Genomic DNA, 22600 nt, shown 5'->3' on the forward strand with positions numbered 1-22600 from the left:
TATGTTATTCAGGTTTGACAGCAGTAATGGGTTTGGTTTGAATTGAGGTCAAATATATATTTTTTTATTTCAATTCATTTCTGTGCCTGAGGATTACGTCTGGTCTTAGGCAAGATGTAATTGTTATCGTCTCGACCACCATATACTCTGCATCCCATTCACATTAAAGGATCTGTGTGAGCCACAGCAAACATGAGGGCAACAGTTTAAACCAACAGAATCTCTCATAAATGTGACTGGGTGGTAGTTAGGTAAAACCTGGTATGAATCATGTGGTCTAGGAAGGGAATTCAATCTGATTCAATTCATCATATAAATCAACTATTGGTTTTGCCCTGCAATGCATGTGTGATACTGTGATTTAAAGAATGATTGGGAAATCATTTTCAGAGGCCTAACAAAACACATGCTTACTGACTGAATATAGAATTATTCTATTCTAATATAGGATTCATCCGTTTCCCACGATACCCAATAATGTCTAATCACACACCCATGCAATCAATCACGGTCCCAAAGAGGGAACAGCTCATTTAAATCCTTCTATTATCTCTTCAATAGATTTCAATCGCAAAGTCTGGCAGCGGCCAAGTCTGAGAGAGCAGGTCCCAAGACAGTGTGAAATAATTGCTAGTGACAGATTTATGGGTTATGGTTCACATTGACTCATAGACACCATGCACCAGTCCAATGCCAGTTGTGCTACTTACGCCAATGTGGTCTCATTTGAACCATTCATAACCATTCGTAACCTCTGTCACCTTGTTACAGTGGGTTATGTTATTCCATACAGACAGTTGTGATTCATCTTGTAGTTCTTGGTGATTCACAGACTCAATAAGTCTGAATTTAAATGGGGATGTTTTATAAAAATCTAACGTTTGGACTGTCTTTCTTTGCTCAACTTTCTGGATTCAGTATGTGTTATGCTTGGAGTTGAACACAAAATTGCAGAAGTGAAAATGTCCATGTCGGCTCTTTTGGGAAACTGTTCAAATTGGGGGTGGGGGGGTGTGGTTAGAAAACCGAGGTTGCCATGGTGAGTGTGAGTGAATCAAACTATGCTTTAGTGAGTTTCCAGAGTAAAAATCATGGTAGTGTTTGCCCAAATTTCCCAACATGAAAACAATGGCCAGCAAGAGAGTTCTAACAGGCTCAATCATTGTAGCCTGGTCCCAGATCTGTTTGTGCTGTCTTGCCAACCCATATGGTAAACTGACAATAAACATAGTAGTTGACAAGAGAGCACAAACAGTTTTGGGACCAGGCCATCTTGACCTTGTAAGAACCCTTTCTGGATGTGGTCTGACTGCGTGCTTCTCAGATGTTTGCAGAATGTTTGCTTACTTTACATTAACAGTGATGCAGTGACACAACCAGGGAGGATTATTTGGTTGAGCATGTTTATAAGATGAAAATAAACTATTGTGACGTATCCAGTCGGGGGCTGTGTTGACGATATTATGCTTTTGTAACACACTCTAAACTATGCATGAGAACATGTCCTTGGCTTCTATGACTGACTTATGTCACTGGTGGCAAGGTTTCCCTTTCATGGCCCTGGCAAGTTGGGTCTTGACTCTGTAGTCATTATTGTCATATTCTGCAGGTGTCTCATAGCAACATGAAGGACATATATCACAAGCCTTAACAAGATATCGACATAACTTAACTTCTGCATTCCCCACCGAGCAATGCTGTACAAGTGCCTTTGTTCAGCTTTTCACCCAAGGCTGATATTGTGTGTCAGAATTCATTACCACTATTATAAAGCATTCAGGGTTCAAACTTATCCCAGCTCTACCTGCAATCGCTGTTTTTTTTTATATTATCTTGACACTTTTGCCACCTAGTGGAGGGGTTAATGGGAGAGGATGGGGGAGGTTTGGATTCTCTGCTCATGCAATAAATTAACTTGTCTTTGTGGTCACTCCTGGGGCCCCCGTGATGAAAAGTGGAACATTCCTGACCTGTGAGGGCTGTTTAGATTTCTGGTCCCAGCTATGAGGTCAGAGAGAGGGGGGGGCAGCGTCATTTCCCACATCCCCCTCATTTTGCAATCTAAGTCAGTGTCTTTTCACTGCTGAGTAACACATACATATACTGTCACCTTCACTTTTTAACGGCAGACGGGGTGACGAAGTATAAAATTGGGAAATTCCATTAAAACATCACAGTGGTTTCAATTCTATATCCTGCATCCCTAGACTTTCTTATCTTTCGCAACTCAAGAGGCAGAAATCCTGTATGTCACCGTGCCAGGTACTGACTGACTGGGTTGTAGGTGATTAAATAAATATTTGTTTGCCTTGCATTTGTACTAAAAGCATGCCTTGAAATGGCAACTTGTAATATACATGCCATGCCTGTGGTATCAGCCATTTCACAAAATGCATGGAATGTTATTGGATTCCTACTTGCTTATGTAGACTGGGTGCAATAAAGTCCAGACAATTTCCTGTTTTCCGTTCTAGATATTGCAAGAGTGACTGATGGACGAGCCTGCCCCTAGCTGACCATATCTACAGAGTTTTATCTCCACCTAGTGTTGACTACTGCTCTGGTCATTTGAAATGATTGGTTTCAGATTTGATTTATCTTAATCACCTGAATCTGAGCTCTAATCCCAGAGTAATGAAACACGGTCCTTACACCTATCGCACAACCCAGTGACGCACAACACACACTGTAAGACCCTATAAGCCTTTTACACCTATGGATATAGGCACGCAGCCAATCTGAGGTAGTCCCGTTCTTGCATGGTTTACAATAGGCCTCCATGATGTAATTTCCGCAGATTGAAGATTATGAATGGATGTGGCCCATACTGCAAAAAAAAAATTTGAATGACAATGCATGTCTTGCATATCACATACACTGAGAAAAAGTGCACATCACATACTGACAGAAAATCGTCTACACCTCTCAACAACCCCTCTGTTGCTCTCTCCATGTCGCTCTCCCACACACATATACTCTTCTCTGAGCAGGTCTAATTCCTAATCCTATTATACACGTCACCATAGGACTTGGGAGAGATGTCACTATGATGATATCGATAATTAATTCATGTCTAATTCCACACAGCCTTCCCCAGCTGTCTTCAGACGAAACCCATTCCTACGCATCAGCAACAACAAACCTGGTCAGGACTATAAGGAGACTAACCTGCAAGAAGGAAGTGCAGCTACCCACACAGGTAAGCATTGCTGCTGCTATCGTTTGATTATTAATTCATATTGAATCTACTTGACAGAGCAGTGAAAGATGTGGTCTAATTCTCCACTTGGATTGGAGAAGATAAATTATGAATGAAAGATTTGATGAAATCTGAAGTGATCATCCATAATGTTAGAAGATACACGTGGAAAACATTTGGCCTACTCTATTCTGTTTCTGTAGAGTGATAAGGATTTCAACATTTCAAGGTCATGTCGCCAGAACAATACAAGACAACATCAGGCGCCCATAATCATAATTCATGCCAACATCATGGGAACCACTGAAATGCTTTGCTTGTGCATGTACATATACCTAAAGACTATTCTGTAACTTACTGTAGGACAACACCAACTTGGGGGACAAATGAGCCTACAGTACTGAGAGTTTACCTTGGACACAATGACGACGTACAAGACAAACCAAAATAACCTGAACAAATATATAAACGCAACAATACAGATATGCATCTGTTGGTCACAGATACCTTTAATAAAAGGTAGGGGTGTGGATCAGAAAACCAGTCAGTATGTGGTGTGACCACCATTTTCCTCATGCAGCGCAACGCATCTCCTTCGTATGGAGTTGATAAGGCTGTTGATTGTGGCCTGTGAAATGTTGTCTCCTTTTCAATGGCTGTGCGAAGTTGCTGGATCGAACACGCTGTCGTACGTGTCAATCCAGAGCATCCCAAACATGCTCAATGGGTGAGATGACTGGTGTGTATGTAGGCCACAGAAGAACTGGGACATTTTCAGCTTCCAGAACTTGTGTACAGATAGATCCTTGCGACATGGGTCTGTGCATGATCATGCTGAAACATGGTGATGGCAGTGGATGAATGGCACGACAATAGGCCTCAGGATCTCGTCACGGTATTGCTGTGCATTCAAATTGCCATCGATAAAATGCAATTGTGTTTGTTGTCCATAGTTTATGACTGCCCATACCATAACCCCACCGCCACCATGGGCCACTCTGTTCACAACGTTGACATCAGCAAACCAGTCACCGACACGACGTCATACAAACTGTCTGCCATCTGCCCGGTACAGTTGAAACCCGGGATTCATCCATGAAGAGCACACTTCTCCAGCGTGCAAGCAACCATCGAAGATGAGCATTTGCCCACTGAAGTTGGTTACAACGCAGAACTGCAGTCAGTTCAAGACCCTGGTGAGGACGACGAACACACAGATGAGCATCCCTGAGACGGTTTATGACAGTTTGTCGAGAACTTCTTCGGTTGTGCAAACCCATAGTTTCATCAGCTGTCCGAGTGGCAAGTCTCATCTTGGCAAATGAGAAATGTCCATTAACAGGGATGTAAACACATTTGTTCACAACATTTGAGCAAAATAAGCTTGTTGTGCGTATGGAGACTCTTTGGGATCTTTTATTTCAGCTCATGAACCATGGGACCAACACTTTACATGTTGCGTTGACATTTTTGTTCAGTGTACATTGACATACTGTACATGTTTTGTAAGAATCTAACAAGTAGTGTTGGCAGTTATTGTATTATCATCAAAGATTAAGTTTAATTTTAGCTTTTTAGAAATGATGGAGTTCATTCTGTATTACGGTGGCCCTAAAGGCCAAAGTAGCTTTTCAAATTTAGTGACAACGCACACAGAAAGTCAATGAGGAAGGTTTGTTGTAAAAAAGAGATGTTGTAATGTAGTTGCTGTAATGTTGAAGAGGGAGAAAGAGAGATTTTGGGGCAGGGTGTCCTATATCACAAGGGTTATCAGGATTAGTAAGACTTCGGTTTGACGCATTGTTTTGAGTTGGCCTAGGAACACAAGACACACACTCAGAAGCATAGGCTTGTAAAGAAGCTTGTTTATGGCCTCTTCCGATGCTACACCTGAAGAGTTGTATTGGCTCCTCATACAATCCCTAGGCTTTGGCTTAGTGGTTATGTGGGTCTGTATCATACATGTGGCACATTGTCATCTTTATGTCCCAGCTGTCTTACACATGTAGGCCCATGAATTAACACAGTCTTAGAAAACCCTAAGTATTAGACCTAATCATAATCTGATAATACTGCATCAACCTGGATCCCTCTGAATGTCTCTGACAATCACAACATACTGCAGTATACAGTACACAGCCCGGACACCGATGAACCAATGCAATGCTACAGTTTTGTTACAAGCCAGTCTCTTTGACAAAATGGTGATAAGAAAACGGTTTTCATTGCTAATCTTTAGGATTTTGTCTCTTCATTCAGAAAGTTCAGTATGTCAAGCCCAACACCAGCTGAAGATGAGGTGCCAGCAATCCAAACAGGTGACACGTCATCAACTGTTCACCCTTTTAGTGAACTCTTTATTAGGTCCACTGTTTATCATCCAAACTTCAATTGAAATGAGAGTGAAGTCTGTATAAACTCTCTTTCTGATGCACAGACTTTTCTCTGTTAACCTCTATTCTTGTTTTCACATGTTGATCGACCCCTCTCAATCCATAGAATTACAAATAGAACACTAGAATGGAGTTTGACATTTGTAATGTTTCCTTACCAGTATGGCTGCCGTTATCAGCACATTCTAGAGATGTAGTTAAATTACATCAGCCTCTCTAGTCTATTATACATGTCTCAATTCCTCTACAAGGCCCCAAGGGTGTAATCAATGACTGGAGGAAGTTCAAGTGTGAGGACCAGGACACCCCTCCCAGCAAGAAGGCGCTCCTCAGACAGATATCCAACCCCCAGAGCGACGACATCCACGACAGACTTAACCGCAAGGTCAGTCAGCGTTCAAACACAACCACACGGTCAGACACTAAGAGACTTGACCACAGAGGGAGGCATATGTCTAGCAAAACTCTTGAGAATCGAGATGTGTTTACGTGACCTATTTTAACCCATAGAAATAAAATGACTAGAAGGGACTTTTCCATTCAAGTCAATTCTACTTCTATGTTTCAGCCCCCATACATAATACAAATGAGCCCTGACTCAGCTCCTATCACTTTTTCTTGACAGATGAGTGTCCAGGAGTACGAGATGATCGCAGAGGAGGATGAGAAGGGCCTGCGCAAGTACCGCAAGCAGTGCATGAAGGAGATGCACGAGCGATTCAGCTTTGGGCCGACGTTCGACAGTGTGGTGGAGCTGGACAATGGCGAGGCCTTCCTGGAGGTCATTGAGAAGGAGCACCGGCTCACCCTGGTAGTCGTCCACATCTACAAGGACGGAGTCAAAGGTTGCGAGGCGCTCAACTCCTGCCTAGACTGCCTGGCCACCGAGTACCCCAGCATCAAGTTCTGCCGCATCGAGGCGGCCGCAACGGGTGCCGGCGAGCGCTTCTCAGACGACGTGCTGCCCGCCATGCTGGTTTACAAAGCAGGCGAGCTGCTAGGAAACTTCCTGTCCATGACACAGCACCTCAGCGAGGAGTTCTTCGCCGCCGATATCGAAGCGTTCCTCAATGAATACGGCCTCCTCCCCGAGAAGGAGTTTGTGGCTTGTCCTGATGAGGAGGAGGCGGCAGGTGTTGAGGTGGAGTAAGGTTTTTTTTAATAGGGTGTCAGTGAGTCAGAGCACATTTCTGGACCCATTAGCCTACTGTAAATGCAGTCTTTTTAAACAGCCTCCAGTCAGCTTCAGTTTACCACAGGCAGTGTCCATTAACATGGGCAAAGCTACAGATTTCAAGCAGCCATTACTAGCTCAATATATGTGTATCGCTGCAAAATGCTTTTTTCTTTTCGTTTTAACCATTGTATTGGTATATTATTGATAAGTATATGACATTGCAATCTTTGTGAAAGGTTGTGTTGGCGTCACAGTATGTGATCCTGCGGTTGGAGTAATGCACCCCATTTTATGGCTTGGGCTTGTTTATCACCATTGGCCCAATGTCACTGTATTTTCTGCTATATTTTCACGATGTTTGAAATCAAAAGGGATAAAGTGTTAACCCCAAGTCAGTCATTAAAAGCAGTATTTCCCCATGGAAGTGTTGGTTGATTTCTCTGTCTAATTGTTTTAATACTATTAACTAACAGCATTTAACATGAATAGAACACACACCAAAAGTGAGTTACTTTGAACGGACTTCTTTATTCTGCTCAACTAAGTCATAGATGAATACATAAAATACAGTATTTCCGATATTAAGGCAAAGCATGAACGATCCTTTGGGAGGATCAAAGCATAGAATATGCCCATCATACCAAGCATAACCATACAAGACCATACCGTAGGCCTAAGTCATTGCAAAAAAACGATATTGAATCCAGACGCTCTAAGCACTTCTGAAGCATGTCCGTTGTTCGTTGTGCCAGCACTGTGGTTGAGGAGAGGTCCGATACGGTTGGCATTAGGCAATATGTGAGGATAGAGCAGAAAGTTTATGATTGGCACACATCAGAATATCTGTTGATGACTGAAAGAACTGAACAACAATTAGCGGGGGAATTTTGAATATATGGCATTAGACATACACTTTCTGAAAGACATTAAAGCATACGCTGTACGCGTTTCTTTGTGTAACCTTTTACAACTGAAACAAAATAAATCGAAACGAACTGTATTTATTTATTGTTTTTCTCTCTACACAATTCTGCTTTACAATTCATATGAAAATAAAATGTTGAATTATCAATACCAAACATACAGCTTGCATATACTTTTATAATAACCATGTCAACTCAATTTCATGAAAATCTAATTAATCAAGTGATTAAGTCACTGCGCATAACAGCTCTCGTGGTGTGTGTATCCTGTGCCTCCACCGTTAGTCGCTCAGGTAGATCAGCGAGGTGCCTGTTGCTAGAAGAGCGATTGCGGCTGCCATGGCAACACCTACACAATGACACAACGGTATCCGGGTGAGTGAAGAGAAAGCTATGCTACATACCGGATGCTGATTCATATTTTGGGTTAGGTGTTAGGTTCACATAATAACCACAAAGCTATCGACACTTCCTGTACACGCCTTTACATACGACAGAGCCAGGTGTTTTTCCTGACCATTGTACCTCCTGATTTCTGACGAAATGGCTGTTTGAAGAGAGTATTTAAAAAGGACATACCAGCGTAATATGTTTTGTGGCTTTTGTGGGCTTCAGTGGGATCTCCAGAGGGTGTCTTAGGACGAGCGTCAAGAGTAGATTTAGCCTTCAGTTTCTTCTGAACAACCGTGTTCTTTAGGTCAATCGTAGGAGCTTCTAAATATGAGACATTTTCACCATACAATGTCAACCTTACACTCAATTGAAGACAAATAGTGGTATGGAAAGTATAGAAAATGGAGATTCAAAACTCAGTTGAGAAAGCTAAAATAATCCATATGATGTAACCGCTTAACCAACATACCAAGAAAATAGCATTTGTTTGAAGAATGATTAATGACAATCATAAAATATGGGTCTTTCCTCACATGACCAAATAGAAACAGTTGAAAATAAGGTTTTCCCACAACATTGTGTGTCCTGGTGGGGAAATATGTTACCATTTGGTCATGCAGGTGAGTAAAGAAATATACATTCTTTCGGTGTGATCGTATGCATCTCAGGCTAGTGATTGCAACTCTGGTTCCGGCTGGAATACCTGTTTCATTCCTCATAGGGAGTAACTAACACTTACACAATGGGCTTTAGTGACTCAAACCAGGTCACTGGAAGATTACAGTTGATACTGTAGTAGTATACAGTTATGGCCGCCTGCTACATTGACCCTTGACCCCTGGTTATTATGATAAACCACCTGGGACGGCCTCCTGGGAGGTGTCTATGCTGTCCTCGGGCGTCTCCCAGTCCAGCATCTCTTTGAGACGGTCACTCACATCGGACACACACTCGTCAGGGAACATGTAGTCACACACACACAGGCTCATTCCGGGCACGGGGGCAAACACTCTGCGAGGGAGCCCCTGCTGTACACCGACTGACCCTGCCGAATAGAGGAGAGCAGAAAAATCATTATGTACACTTAGCTACAGATTTGATAGGAATAAATGAGTCATTGTCCTGTATTTGATTTGTCATTGTTTGGAGGTATATACAGTACCAGTCAAAAGTTGAGACACCTACTCATTCAAGGGTGTTTCTTTATTTTTACTATTTTCTACATTGTAGAATAATAGTGAATACACCAAAACTATTAAATAACACATATGGAAGCATGTAGTAACCAAAAATGTGTTAACAAATCAAAATATATTTTATATGAGATTCTTCAAAGCAGCCACCCTTTGCCTTGATGACAGCTTTGCACACTCTTGGCATTCTCTCAACCAGCTTCACCTGGAATGCTTTTCCAACAGTCTTGAAGGAGTTCCCACATATGCTGAGCATTTGTTGGCTGCTTTTCCTTCACTCTACGGTCCAACTCATCCCAAACCATCTCAATTGGGTTGAGGTCAGGTGATTGTGGAGGCCAGGTCATCTGATGCAGCACTCCATCCCTCTCCTTGGTCAAATAGCCCTTACACAGCCTGGAGGTGTGTTGGGTAATTGTCCTGTTGAAAAACAAATGATAGTCCCACTAAGCCCAAACCAGATGGGATGGCGTATCACTGCAGAATGCTGTGGTAGCCATGCTGGTGGAGTGCGTCTTGAATTCTAAATAAATCACAAACAGTGTCACCAGCAAAGCACCTCCACACCATCACACCTCCATGCTTCACGGTGGGTACCACACATGCGGAGATCATCCGTTCACCTACTTTGCGCCACACATAGACACGGCGGTTGGAGCCAAAAATCTCAAATTTGGATTAATCAGACCAAAGAACAGATTTACACCGGTCTAATGACCATTGCTCGTGTTTCTTGGACCAAGCAAGTCTCTTCTTCGTTCTATGTTTCAATGCCATGACAGAGGGTATCACGTCTGCTGCAGACACAGTTGATTAGCTTATTTACCGAGTCAGTTGTTCGAATGGATTTAGGAGTGTGTTCATGTTTCCAAGTTTCAAACATGTTCTCAAATGCCATTAAAATGGCAGCAGCGGTATGAGAACCAGCACATTCTTGAGCATACAATATGGCTTTCCTCAGTACGAATGTTTTATTTCACCTTTATTTAACCAGGTCAGCTAGTTGAGAACAAGTTCTCATTTACAACTGCGACCTGGCCAAGATAAAGCAAAGCAGTGCGACAGAAACAACAACACAGAGTTACATGGAATAAACAAGCGTACAGTCAACACAATAGAGAAAAAAAGAAAGTCTGCATACAGTGTCTGCAAATGGCATGAGGAGGTATGGCAATAAATAGGCCATAGTAGTGAAGTAATTACAATTTAGCAGATTAACACTGGAGTGATAGATGAGCAGATGATGGTGTGTAAGTAGTGATACTGGTGTGCAAAAGAGCAGCAAAGTAAATAAAAACAATATGGGGATGAGGTAGGTAGATTTACAGATGGACTCTGTACAGCTGCAGCGATCGGTTAGCTGCTCAGATAGCTGATGTTTAAAGTTAGTGAGGGAAATGTAAGTCTCCAGCTTCAGCGATTTCTGCAATTCGTTCCAGTCACTGGCAGCAGAGAACTGGAAGAAATGGCGGCCAAAGGAGGTGTTGGCTTTGGGGATGACCAGTGAGATATACCTGCTGGAGCGCATGCTACGGGTGGGTGTTGTTATCGTGACCAGTGAGCTGAAATAAGGCGTTGCTTTACCTAGCATAGGCTTGTAGATGACCTGGAGCCAGTGGGTCTGGCAACGAATATGTAGCGAGGGCCAGCCGACTAGACCATACAGGTCGCAGTGGTGGGTGGTATAAGGCGCTTTGGTAACAAAACGGATGGCACTGTGATAGACTGCATCCAATTTGCTGAGTAGAGTATTGGAAGCTATTTTATAGATGACATCGCCGAAGTCGAGGATCGGTAGGATAGTCAGTTTTACTAGGGTAAGTTTGGCGGCGTGAGTGAAGGAGGCTTTGTTGCGAAAGAGAAAGCCGATTCTAGATTTGATTTTGGATTGGAGATGTGTGAGATGAGTCTGGAAGGAGAGTTTACAGTCTAGCCAGACACCTAGGTATTTGTAGTTGTCCACGTACTCTAGGTCAGAACCGTCCAAAGTAGTGATGCTAGTCGGGCAGGCGGGTGCGGGCAGCGAACGGTTGAACAGAATGCATTTGGTTTAGCTAGCGTTTAAGAGCAGTTGGAGGCCATGGAAGGAGTGTTGTATGGCATTGAAGCTCGTTTGGAGGTTAGTTAACACAGTGTCCAAAGAAGGGCCAGATGTATACAGAATGGTGTCGTCTGCGTAGAGGTAGATCAGGGAATAACCTGCAGCAAGAGCGACATCGTTGATATATACAGAGAAAAGAGTCGGCCCGAGAATTGAACCCTGTGGTACCCCCATAGAGACTGCCAGAGGTCCGGACAACAGGCCCTCCGATTTTACACACTGAACTCTATCTGCGAAGTAGTTGGTGAACCAGGCGAGGCAGTCATTTGAGAAACCAAGGCTATTGAGTCTGCCAATAAGAATACGGTGATTGACAGAGTCGAAAGCCTTGGCCAGGTCGATGAAGACGGCTTCACAGTACTGTTTTTTATCGATGGCGGTTATGATATCGTTTAGTATCTTGAGCGTGGCTGAGGTGCACCGTGACCAGCTCGGAAACCGGATTGCACAGCGGAGAAGGTATGGTGGGATTCAAAATTGTTAGTGATCTGATTATTAACTTGGCTTTCAAAGACTTTAGAAAGGCAGGGCAGGATGGATATAGGTCTGTAACAGTTTGGGTCTAGAGTGTCACCCCCTTTGAAGAGGGGAATGACTGCGGCAGCTTTCCAATCTTTAGGGATCTTGGACTAAATGAAAGAGCGGTTGAACAGACTGGTAATAGGGGTTGCAACAATGGCGGCGGATAATTTTAGAAAGAGAGGGTCTAGATTGTCTAGCCCAGCTGATTTGTACGGGTCCAGGTTTTGCAGCTCTTTCAGAACATCTGCGATCTGGATTTGGGTGTTGAAGCTGGGGAGGCTCGGGCAAGTAGCTGCGAGGGGTGCGGAGCTGTTGGCCGGGGTTGGGGTAGCCAGGAGGAAACCATGGCCAGCCGTAGAGAAATGCTTATTGACATTTTTGATTATCATGGATTTATCGGTGGTGACCGTGTCGCCTAGCCTCAGTGCAGTGGGCAGCTGGGAGGAGGTGCTCTTGTTCTCCATGGACTTTACAGTGTCCCAAAACGTTTTGGAGTTAGAGCTACAGAATGTAAATTTCTGTTTGAAAAAGCTAGCCTTTGCTTTCCTGACCCACTGTGTGTATTAGTTCCTGACTTCCCTGAACAGTTGCATATCGCGGGGACTATTCGATGTTATTGCAGTCCGCCACAGGATGTTTTTGTGCTGGTCAAGGGCAGTCAGGTCTGGAGTGAACCAAGGGTCTATATCTGTTCTTAGTTCTACATTTTTTGAAAGGGGCATGCTTATTTAAGATGGTGAGGAAATTACTTTTAAAGAACGACCAGGCATCCTCGACTGACGGGATGAGGTCAATATCCTTCCAGGATACCTGGGCCAGGTCAATTAGAAAGGCCTGCTCGCAGAAGTGTTTTACGGAGCTTTTGACAGTGATGAGGGGTGGTCGTTTGACCGCGGACACATAGCGGATGCAGGCACAGACGCAGTGATTGCTGAGATCCTGATTGAAAACAGCAGAGGTGTATTTGGAGTGCAAGTTGGTCAGGATAATATCTATGAGGGTGCCCATGTTTACGGATTTAGGGTTGCACCTGGTGGGTTCCTTGATAATTTGTGTGAGATTGAGGGCCTCTAGCTTAGATTGTAGGACTGCTGGGGTGTTAAGCATTTCCCAGTTTAGGTCACCTAACAGAACGAACTCTGAAGATAGATGGGGGGCAATCAATTCACATATGGTGTTCAGGGCACAGCTGGGTGCTGAGGGGGGTCGGTAGCAGGCGGCAACAGTGAGAGACTTATTTCTGGAGAGATTCATTTTTTAAATTAGAAGCTCGAACTGTTTGGGCATAGACCTGGAAAGTATGACAGAACTTTGCAAGCTATCTCTGCAGTAGATTGCAACTCCTCCCCCTTTGGCAGTTCTATCTTGACGGAAAATGTTTTAGTTGGGTATGGAAATCTCAGAATTTTTGTTGGCCTGGATTCAGACACGGCAGTGGGTCAACGACATCCTCGTTGACCCACTGTGCTGTCAGACTCAGCATGCTCATGGGGCTGACATCTCTGGTCCAAATGTTGTGAAGCTAATAGCAGTGACGCCCATAGCAAGTAGCTCGTAGATGTACGTTTCAACAATACTGTGCAACTCCGGTAGGGCAACATCTGAAAAATAGTGTGTACTTGGTAGTGTGTACCGGGGCTCGAGGTGCTCGAAAAGTCGGTGAAAGCCAACATCTTCCACGACAGAGAACGGTTGATTGTCAAGGGCATCTAATTCCATTATCTTGCCGTTAATGGATTTCACCTTTGAGTTGTCGCGCTGAAATTGTCGTACTCTTTCAAATGACTGCTCGAAGTTGTTGGAAGTGTGCGCTTAGCATTTTTCTGCTTTTGTTCTGTGTAGAGCTGTATTTTTCATGGCGTCATTATGTCCTCTACCTACGTTATATAAGTATACACGTCCGTTTTGACATCGGTTTTGCACATCGGCGTTAAACTAGACATCGGGATGATGCCGATGTTGGCATTTTTAGCTAATATCGGCTGATTCCAATATGCTTACCGATATATCGTGCATCCCTACATTATTCCATATGTGTTATTTCATAGTTTTGATGTCTTCGCTTTTATTCTACAATGTAGAAAATAGTCAAATAAAGAAAAACCCTAGTAGGTGTGTCCAAACTTTTGACTTGTACTGTACCTCAATGCTGTTATGCAGGAGAACAAGTGGGACAGTGAGTATAGCGACAACAAGTGAATGGTCAACAGTGCCATCTTGTGGTTGATCTGCATAGCTTGCTAAGCACACTGACAGCACTGCAGTTCAGTTCTGTTCTGTTAATAATATGAACAATATTTATCTAACCCCCAAGCTAAAGTAGAGAACGAATACTGTGCCTTTGTCCTCCCCCTCCATTAAAAGATCTTCGAGGAACATCTCCACTCTGCTAGACACCGTGTTGATGACATCTCTCTTGATGACCTATCAGGACAAGGCATGAGAAAAAAGTGAAAGATCAAATGTATGCTTATTTCCAAATAACCTTCAGTTGCTAAGACCTGGATGGTGTGCAAGATCTGGTTTAGAGAAAGTTCTGGTTGCCAATGTACTATATATGTGTGTGTGTTGTGCAGTACCTCTGTAGCGTGCTTGGCTCTGGGTTTGTTGCTGTGGAGGTAGGCCCTGCACTGCACCATTCCCTTCAGGGTGAGAGACCCACTGCACACCTTCACAGACGCCGTCGACCTCCGCTCTGATTGGGGTTCCGCCTGAGGGAGAGATGACCGGACATTATATACACACCATAGAAATGAATAGAACGGGCTTGGAACCTCTAACCCTGGCAATTTGACTGGTAAACTAATGGATACACTTACAATGGCTAGCTGGTATTGTGATGTAATCATTTCCATGGTAATTTTGAATGTTCTATCAACTGATGCTGGGATTACCATGGTAATGAAGAACGTTAATTTAAATGATGCCAACTGATACAATGTGGCTCATGCAATGTAATGCATTTGTTGTAATGTCAGTTGATTTGACTCAACAAATCACAGCACAGATTAAAGGGTACACTTCCTGCTTTTACTACGTGCATTGGGTACACTCGCAATGGCTGCCAGTCCACCCCATTATGTAATAATTGACTTGAATGGGCATGTTTGCTCTATTCAATCTATGATACACACACACGAAATTAGGCACACACTCACAGAAGCATAACACACAAACAAACACACAGGCACACACACAAATCAACTTCAGCAAGGAAAAACTCTGAGCCCTTATTATAGGCTACAACAACAAAAAACTCCCTACTAATGATATTCTTACCATCGGGATGAGGATCTGGGCTCGGAACGTCTGCTGAACAGCCTTTGCATTCTTTTTCTGAACAGAAAACACAGACTTGTTAAAAGCCGTGATCTATATCTATGAGCGACATCGTGCCACCCAAAAAGGACCGCTGCGTTTACCTGCCCTCCCAGTAGCTCCACCTCGCCAGGCATCGCGTCGCCATTGATGAGGCAAAGCCCATCTTCAATCTGCTTCGCCCACGTTTGAAGTCCCTCCTGAAATCACACAAAACAAAAAATGATTTGTTCCACTAGAACTGACATTTCAATCTACTGTCCTGTTTGAGAACGTCAGAGTCAAAGTGAGCTCTGCTAAAGAGGACCTCAACAGGCATTTCCTGAAATGTACTGTTGTTAATCTCTCACATAGTAACATAATGCTGACAAGCTTAATAAGGTTGTTATAAGTGTTCCTATGGCGCTTCCTAAGGGTACTATAACAATACATTTACAGGTAATTAATATCCAATATAACCCACTCACCTTCATACACTTTTCCATGTCCTGTGGTAAGACATGCATCTCTAACACAGGGAACACCAGGTTCAGTCCCACTGAGCATGTCAACAATGGCCAGGAAGTACACACCCCCGACTGGTACTTCCAATCAGCAGGCTTAGCAGAACTCTGAAATCACCAATCAGAATGCAGTTAAGACCTTTTTCAAAGATGAATATGAACACAGAAAAGAGCAGTAGAGGACAATTGACTGCTTTAAAAAGGCAATACTGTCACACCTATGAACTCACCTTGGGATCTCGAACATCAAATGTTCTGCAAACGACTCTGAGAAAGTGGAGTTAAAGGCGTTTTCCAATGCTAAGGGTTCTCCTTGTATGAAGCACACAACTCGGCAAAGATGTCATCACATTTACTACGGACTATGGTGAAACCACTGTTCATCGTTTATTGTCTTTGGGCAGCAAACAGATGATGCAATTGAGAGCAATTTGACCCATCAGTTGGAGCGGTTAAGGATACTTCCTGGTTTTGGAGCAGATGTGAAGTGTGACCTTCTCTGTTACGTCCTCCTCTGTTAGACTCCATAGCCGTCCCTTGGATATATGCTTGTCCACCGCAAAGATCAACTGCAAAAGACACACTAGTTTAAACTAGAGGCCCACTTTCTATCAATACAGTTCCTGTTATTAATATGTATGATCTCTATCAAAAGTAATACCAACAATCTTGCCTCAGTTTTAGTTTGTGTTGCTTACCCGTCTCAATGTATTTTGAGCCTCTTTGGACAGCTCAGGTGGGGTGACAAGAAACACACCTATAACTGAAATACCTCCCGGTAACATCCGGGAGACCTTCAGAAAACATACATTATTATGTTATTATTATATTATTATTATACATTATGACAGAGTGAGATTGAGATACAAGTGATGGCTCACAATGCTTAAACTGTGTAATGTTATGTGAACCAACTAGAAGACGTGACGTTTTCATTTTAAAAGTTGCATTATCATCGTTATCTACCTGTCTGGCATGCTCAGTGACCCACTCCACGTCCAGGTGTTCCAGTGAGTCTCCAGTTCTCCTGCTGACCGACGGAGACCGCTGTCCCTCTGTGTCCTTCTGAGGTGTCCTCACAGCCAGCACCACAAAGTCTCTCTGGGACGAACTCTGCCAAAAGAGACAAGAATGTCCTACTTAGGACCAAGAGGTTTTCCTAGTCACGTGACCTAAATAGGAAAAACTCAAGGCCCTCTGGAAAAAGTAGGCTATTTTTTGGTCAAATCGGGCTGTGAGGGAAAACACCTGGGTCGTTTTCAGTAGACACCAAACAGAAAAAAAACAGACTAAAACCTGGGGGGAGGAAGACCGTAAGCAAACAGTTGCAAATGTTTTTGCAAAGGAAACCATTTACTCCAAACTGAAAAGTGTTTAAACAAAAATGTGTTTCTATTGGACAAATTCTGGTAGGTCCCTCACTGTTTGATTCCGTTTAGTTCTGTTGGTTCCTAGTGAATATACCCCTTGCAAAACGTTTTGCTACAGTGTGTACTTATAGTGAATGACAGGAGACTGGTTTGTTGCATGTATAAGATCCATGATGAGTGAACCTTACCTGGCCAATGAGAAGTCCTGTGACACAAGATGCACCTGGTACACTGAGATTGGACAGATATTTCTCCACCACATCCTCTACTATGTAGCCTCTGCCCATTCTGACTACAGGATAAAGAGGGGAAAGGCAGTGACTGCACATTAACGTGCAGTCCAGTGACTGCACATTAACGTGCAGTCCAGTGACTGGACATTAACGTGCAGTCCAGTGACTGGACATTAACGTGCAGTCCAGTGACTGCACATTAACGTGCAGTCCAGTGACTGCACATTAACGTGCAGTCCAGTGATGCTCTGCAATGTTATATCAAAAGTCGTCAAACACAAAAAAAATCTAAATAGCACGGCAGAGTATTTCAAATAACTAGTGAATTGGTTTAGCAGAACAACTTGTTGACACAGAAGCTAATTTAGCTAGCTAACGTTACCGTTAGTTAGCTATATATTTCACCACAGCTGTTAGCTAGCTAACGTTAGCTCACTAGTTAGCTCAGTCTGGCTCAGTGGATGGATAACTTGGCTTTCAAACAAAACCAAATCCTAGAGGTTTGACAATCGCACCGTTTTGTAAGCTTATGCGTTCATCTTCAAATCACTCAAATGTAGGCTTAAATTCGTTGTTATAGCTACCAGATTGACGTGAGAGTTCACTTCATGAACAGCTCCAGCAGCAGATGAATGTTGATACGTGTGACATCGCTTGAAATTTACGTCACTGCACCCGAGGAAGATGATTGGACCATATAATCAGCGCTACTTCTGATTGGATGATACTTAGGGTATGCTCGTAAATTCACTATGGAGTGCCAGTGCGCTCTGGTGTTCTTAAATTCAGAGCGTTTCTCTCTTGGAGCGTTCTCTGGCTGAGAAGTAGGGTTGATCGGAACGTTCTGTCCTCACAACGGCAGTCAAGCAGCCAAGCTAACTGGCTAACGTTAGCTACCTTGCTAGCTACTCTCAGACACAAATGAGAGAACACCTCACTCGGACCATTTTACTCGCCCTATCAGATCTGGTTAGGCTGTTTTCATGATACACAGAGCGTTGGTGACTGTAACTGTGCTGCTGGCAACAATTTAATTACGTTTTTTTGCCGACGTTTACTGACACCGCCATATTCAACGGGTGTTGAAAGTTCTTTAATTAATCAGTAATTCTGCGCGCTGGCACACTCAGACTAGTGTGCTCTGAAATCTGACTAGATAGCCAGAGTTAATTTACGAACGCACCCTCAATCTCCTATAACGTTATGTGTCGCTTATTGATAACGTAGGTTTTCGGGAACGGCGTGATAGAGTTGAGGGGTAGGGGGGGGGGGAAGTTGAGGGGTAGGGATATTCACAAAATTCCAGTGAAACTTTCTGCTTTTCATCGGCAGGTTTTCTTGTCATGGTCCTTAATTTATAAACACAATTTTTCTCCACACAGATATTATACATGGAATAATCGGGATATATTGTATAAAAATACTTCTTTGTTTTTAGAATATTGGTTCCGAAATAATATCCTATTGGTGAGCCAACTGGTAAATGCAGAGGGTCTTTTACTCAGTTATAAGGAATTCGTATCACTTTACAAGGTCCCTGTGACACCTAAAGATTTTGCAATTGTTTTAGACGCCATTCCCTCTGGTGTTGCTCTGTTATTCAGGAACGTGTCAAGACCTGGCCCTCAGAGCCTACCTTCTATTGACCCTGTTGACTCATCAGTAGGAAAGATTTGTTTCTCTTTTGGTCCATTCAACAGAGCGAACAGAGCGATACGAACCTTGTTTCAGCAGGATGTTGTATCTATACCTTATGTCATGCCTTATTGGAATGGATTTATTGATAATATCTGTTGGAAAAAAGTGTGGATGTTGCCACACGCATACCTACTTGTTAACAAAATTAAGGAAGATTCCTTTAAAATTATTCATAAATATTATCCTGCCAACTACTATATGAAGAAGTTTAAGGAAAACATCAACTCAAATTGCTCCTTTTGTAATGACCACCCAGAAACAGTGTTGCATCTTTTTTGGCATTGTATTCATGTAAGAAAACTGTGGCAAGACATCAGTAGATTTATAATTGAACACATTTATGAAGAATTTACACTATTGTGGAGAGATGTACTGCTTGGATGCTTTACATACGATAGAAATAAGCTGAAACATTTTTACGTAATTCCTTTCATTATTCTTTTGGCCAAATTTCATATACACAAATGTAAATTTACAAACAAGAAAACAAATTTTCTTACCCTACAAAAAGAAATTGAACTGTATTTTAAGACAGTTAAATACTCTACTAACAAAAAAGCTGTTAGAATTGTAAGTGTATGTATGTCCCTTAAGGTCCTTATGTAATTGTAATGTGATATTGTACCCCCTAGCTCGATTGTCCATTGTATATAATCTATATAAACTTGTGTTCCCTCATGTACTTTCTGTATTGATTTGTTGTTAATAAAATAAAAATAAAAATAAAATAAAAATAAAGTTGAGAGTTAGGGTGGGTGTTGTGCTGCGTTCATTAAAGAACGCGTATAGTGTATTGGAGATACAGAAATTGGAATGTGTGGGGTATAAATTATGTAGGAATAGAGGTTACATTGTATAGGTCATTTATACAACCCCTGCAAACCTCTCATGTTAGCACAGTTAGAAGGGATTGATAGGATGTATAGGGAGGGGTGGGAAGGTCATATGGTGTGATGATATTAATGCCCATAATGAAATATGGGAAAGTACGCATGAAGATAATAATGGGAACATAGTTGAAGAATGTATGGATTACAGGGGATTAGTATGTGTTAATGATGGGAGGGGGACGAGAATCAATGTACAGAGACATACTTGGACTTGACATTGGTAAATGCGGCGGTGGCTGGGAGGTGTGAATGGGAAGTGATGAGAAAATCCACAATAGGGAGTGATTATTTTCCGGTTCGATGTAAGGTCAATATGGGTGTGTGTATGCAGATTAGAGGCAATAACATGAGGTGGTACTTTGAGTAAGCTAACTGGAAGATGTTCACGTATCTGTGTGAGCGGGCTGGACAAAATGTATCAATGGAGGGGTCTGTGGATGAGTGCACAGAGGCAGTAACGTCTGTAATTATATCAGTTGCAGATTTGACTGTTCCAGTGTGTTGGGGGGGGGGGGGGGGGGGGGCTGATGAGGAGAGAGTGGGTAGATATTCAGGTCCTGTTGGGCCGTAGGCAGCTAGTTTCCTTATTTTTTAAGCTATGAATGGCAAATTTAACATGGTTCATCATTGATTTGACAAACCTAAAAAAGTTTAAATTTGATAGGCCATTGTGGAGGGGATTTGCAAAGGATTTAAATGGACACCTAAAATCTGATTTCCTGATTTATCAATAACTCGGCCGTCTCAAACTAAGTCAGGAGATGGGTCTATATTTCCTTATTTGGTGTTATTTGGATGATGAGTTATGATATGTTTTTCAAAGGTTTTCCAAAATGTCCAAGATGGAGGAAAATCTATCCTGACAGACCTTATGGGTCCTTGAGGCAAATTTGTTCAGTGTGAGGAAAGAGCCTACATCAAAGTTTCACAGCACCATCTATAGGCCAATCAGTGCCAATCTTTTTGACCAAGTTACTCATGGCCTCTAGTTTCGCTGTGAACCCCTAAATATTCAGTAAGGAAATACATTTCCCACATTTTGTTATTGCATCAGGCATTTTAATTCACTGTACACTACCTACCTCTTTAACGACCATGTAAATATCCAATTTGTAAGTCGCTCTGGATAAGAGCGTCTGCTAAATGACTTAAATGTAAATGTAAATGTAAATACACAATTTTTATGACGGTGATCAAACGTTTCACTTTTTAGTTAAACAAAATCTTTTTAAACTTTGTTCCAGTTGAACGACTCCTTCACCACGTTCAAGAAGGAGAAGGCGGAGAACGACAAAATGCTGAACGAGCAGAACGTCAAGCTCCAAGAACATCTGTCTGAGGTCCGCTTCCAGAAGGCAAAGCTCTCCACACAGCTGGGGTTCGCCTCCAAGAGGTAATTTAATACAACTTAAACCACAACCAGGCAATAAGAAAAATCCAATGACAATACTGATGTGTATGCTCAGCATTGCTTTTTCAGTACTCCACCTGACTTATGTTGGACAATTCCGAGAAAATATGGCTATTGATCTTTTACCACTTTCCCTATTCGAATGCACTGAACACACACATCTTTTTGGGAAGAAGTGTCCATCTGCTGAAGTAAATCTAACCATGTTTGTCTTTCTCTCTGTCATGTATGAGATGCTGCAGGAGAACCTGAACGGAAACAGGCGGGAGATCGCCGAGCTGCACGAGAAGAGCCAGAAGATGGCCGCCACGGCTCAGAAACACGAGCAGATCATCCACACCATGACCCAGGACCTATGAGAAACTGACCGTGGCAGAGGTAAGGGGTCAGGGGTTAGGAGGTCAAGGTTGGGCCAGGTGGGGATAGTACAGTTTGGATGGGGTATGTAAGAGAGGGATGTGAGGCAGAAGTAAGTCAACTTTGGCCTTTATGATTGACAAGCATTTAGTGCAAAATCATTTCTCCCCCCCGTCCTCTCCATTTCCTCTCTCTATGAGCAGAGCCCAGACTGAACCAGGAGAAGGAGCAGCGCAACCAAAACCTAGTGCTGATCAACCTCAAGTCTATCCAGGTACAAACACACCAGGTTTAACCAGGTACATGCACACACACACACACACACACACACACACACACACACACACACACACACACACACACACACACACACACACACACACACACACACACACACACACACACACACACACACACACACACACACACACACACACACACACACACACACACACCTACCTCAGTCAAGTCTAACCAGGCACACAGACTGTCTCCACCATTTCAAGTCCAATACACCCTTCCCATAATCGTAAAGAAACCATCTCCATCCCTGCCTTGCTCTTGTCCCCTAGCTGACGATGGAGTGTACAGAGACAGAGACCAGGCAGTGTCTGAACCGCCAGATAGAGAGACTGGAGAGAGAGCTCCTCCAGTTTAAGAAGAAACCGGCTGAGGAGGTAGAGCAGAGGCACGTGCTGGGCCGCAACCAAGAAGTACAGATACACTGAAGTATTTTTTTCTCACCACCCAATTTACTTTCCTTGCCTCATTCTTTCTGACAGTGGTCGTCTTTATTCATGTTAGTTGTTTAGCATACACTCTTATCCAGAGCAACTTACAGAAGTGTGTGCATAAAATGTCTCTATTTTTTTATCTGGTACTTTTACACCCGTGAGAATCGAAGTGCCATGCTCTACCA

At 42.9% G+C, this 22600-nt stretch overlaps 2 protein-coding genes across 3 annotated transcripts; one reads left to right on the top strand and one right to left on the bottom strand.

The window, feature by feature from the left end:
- The first annotated feature begins 5468 nt into the window (after positions 1–5468).
- On the top strand, positions 5469–6781 carry LOC120055826 (phosducin-like). The gene is made up of 3 exons (XM_039003814.1): positions 5469–5517; positions 5844–5977; positions 6218–6781. The coding sequence occupies exons 1-3, from the start codon at positions 5469–5471 to the stop codon at positions 6740–6742; spliced, it is 708 nt and encodes a 235-aa protein (XP_038859742.1). The 3' UTR covers positions 6743–6781.
- Positions 6782–7282: 501 nt separating this feature from the next.
- Positions 7283–17981, bottom strand: LOC120055827 (protein odr-4 homolog). Of its 2 annotated transcripts, none has more exons than XM_039003815.1 (14): positions 17910–17981; positions 17281–17384; positions 16689–16835; positions 16421–16516; positions 16185–16291; positions 15953–15989; positions 15687–15830; positions 15324–15419; positions 15181–15237; positions 14481–14612; positions 14241–14325; positions 8945–9130; positions 8272–8406; positions 7283–8041 (listed from the first exon to the last, which is right to left on the bottom strand). In XM_039003815.1, the coding sequence occupies exons 2-14, from the start codon at positions 17377–17379 to the stop codon at positions 7974–7976; spliced, it is 1389 nt and encodes a 462-aa protein (XP_038859743.1). In that variant the 5' UTR covers positions 17380–17384; positions 17910–17981; the 3' UTR covers positions 7283–7973. The 2 variants fall into 2 exon arrangements, with proteins under 2 accessions (XP_038859743.1, XP_038859744.1); XM_039003816.1 differs by having other exon boundaries at positions 17841–17953.
- Positions 17982–22600: the final 4619 nt, after the last annotated feature.

Source organism: Salvelinus namaycush, chromosome 11, assembly GCF_016432855.1.
Source record: "Salvelinus namaycush isolate Seneca chromosome 11, SaNama_1.0, whole genome shotgun sequence".
NCBI lineage: Eukaryota > Metazoa > Chordata > Actinopteri > Salmoniformes > Salmonidae > Salvelinus > Salvelinus namaycush.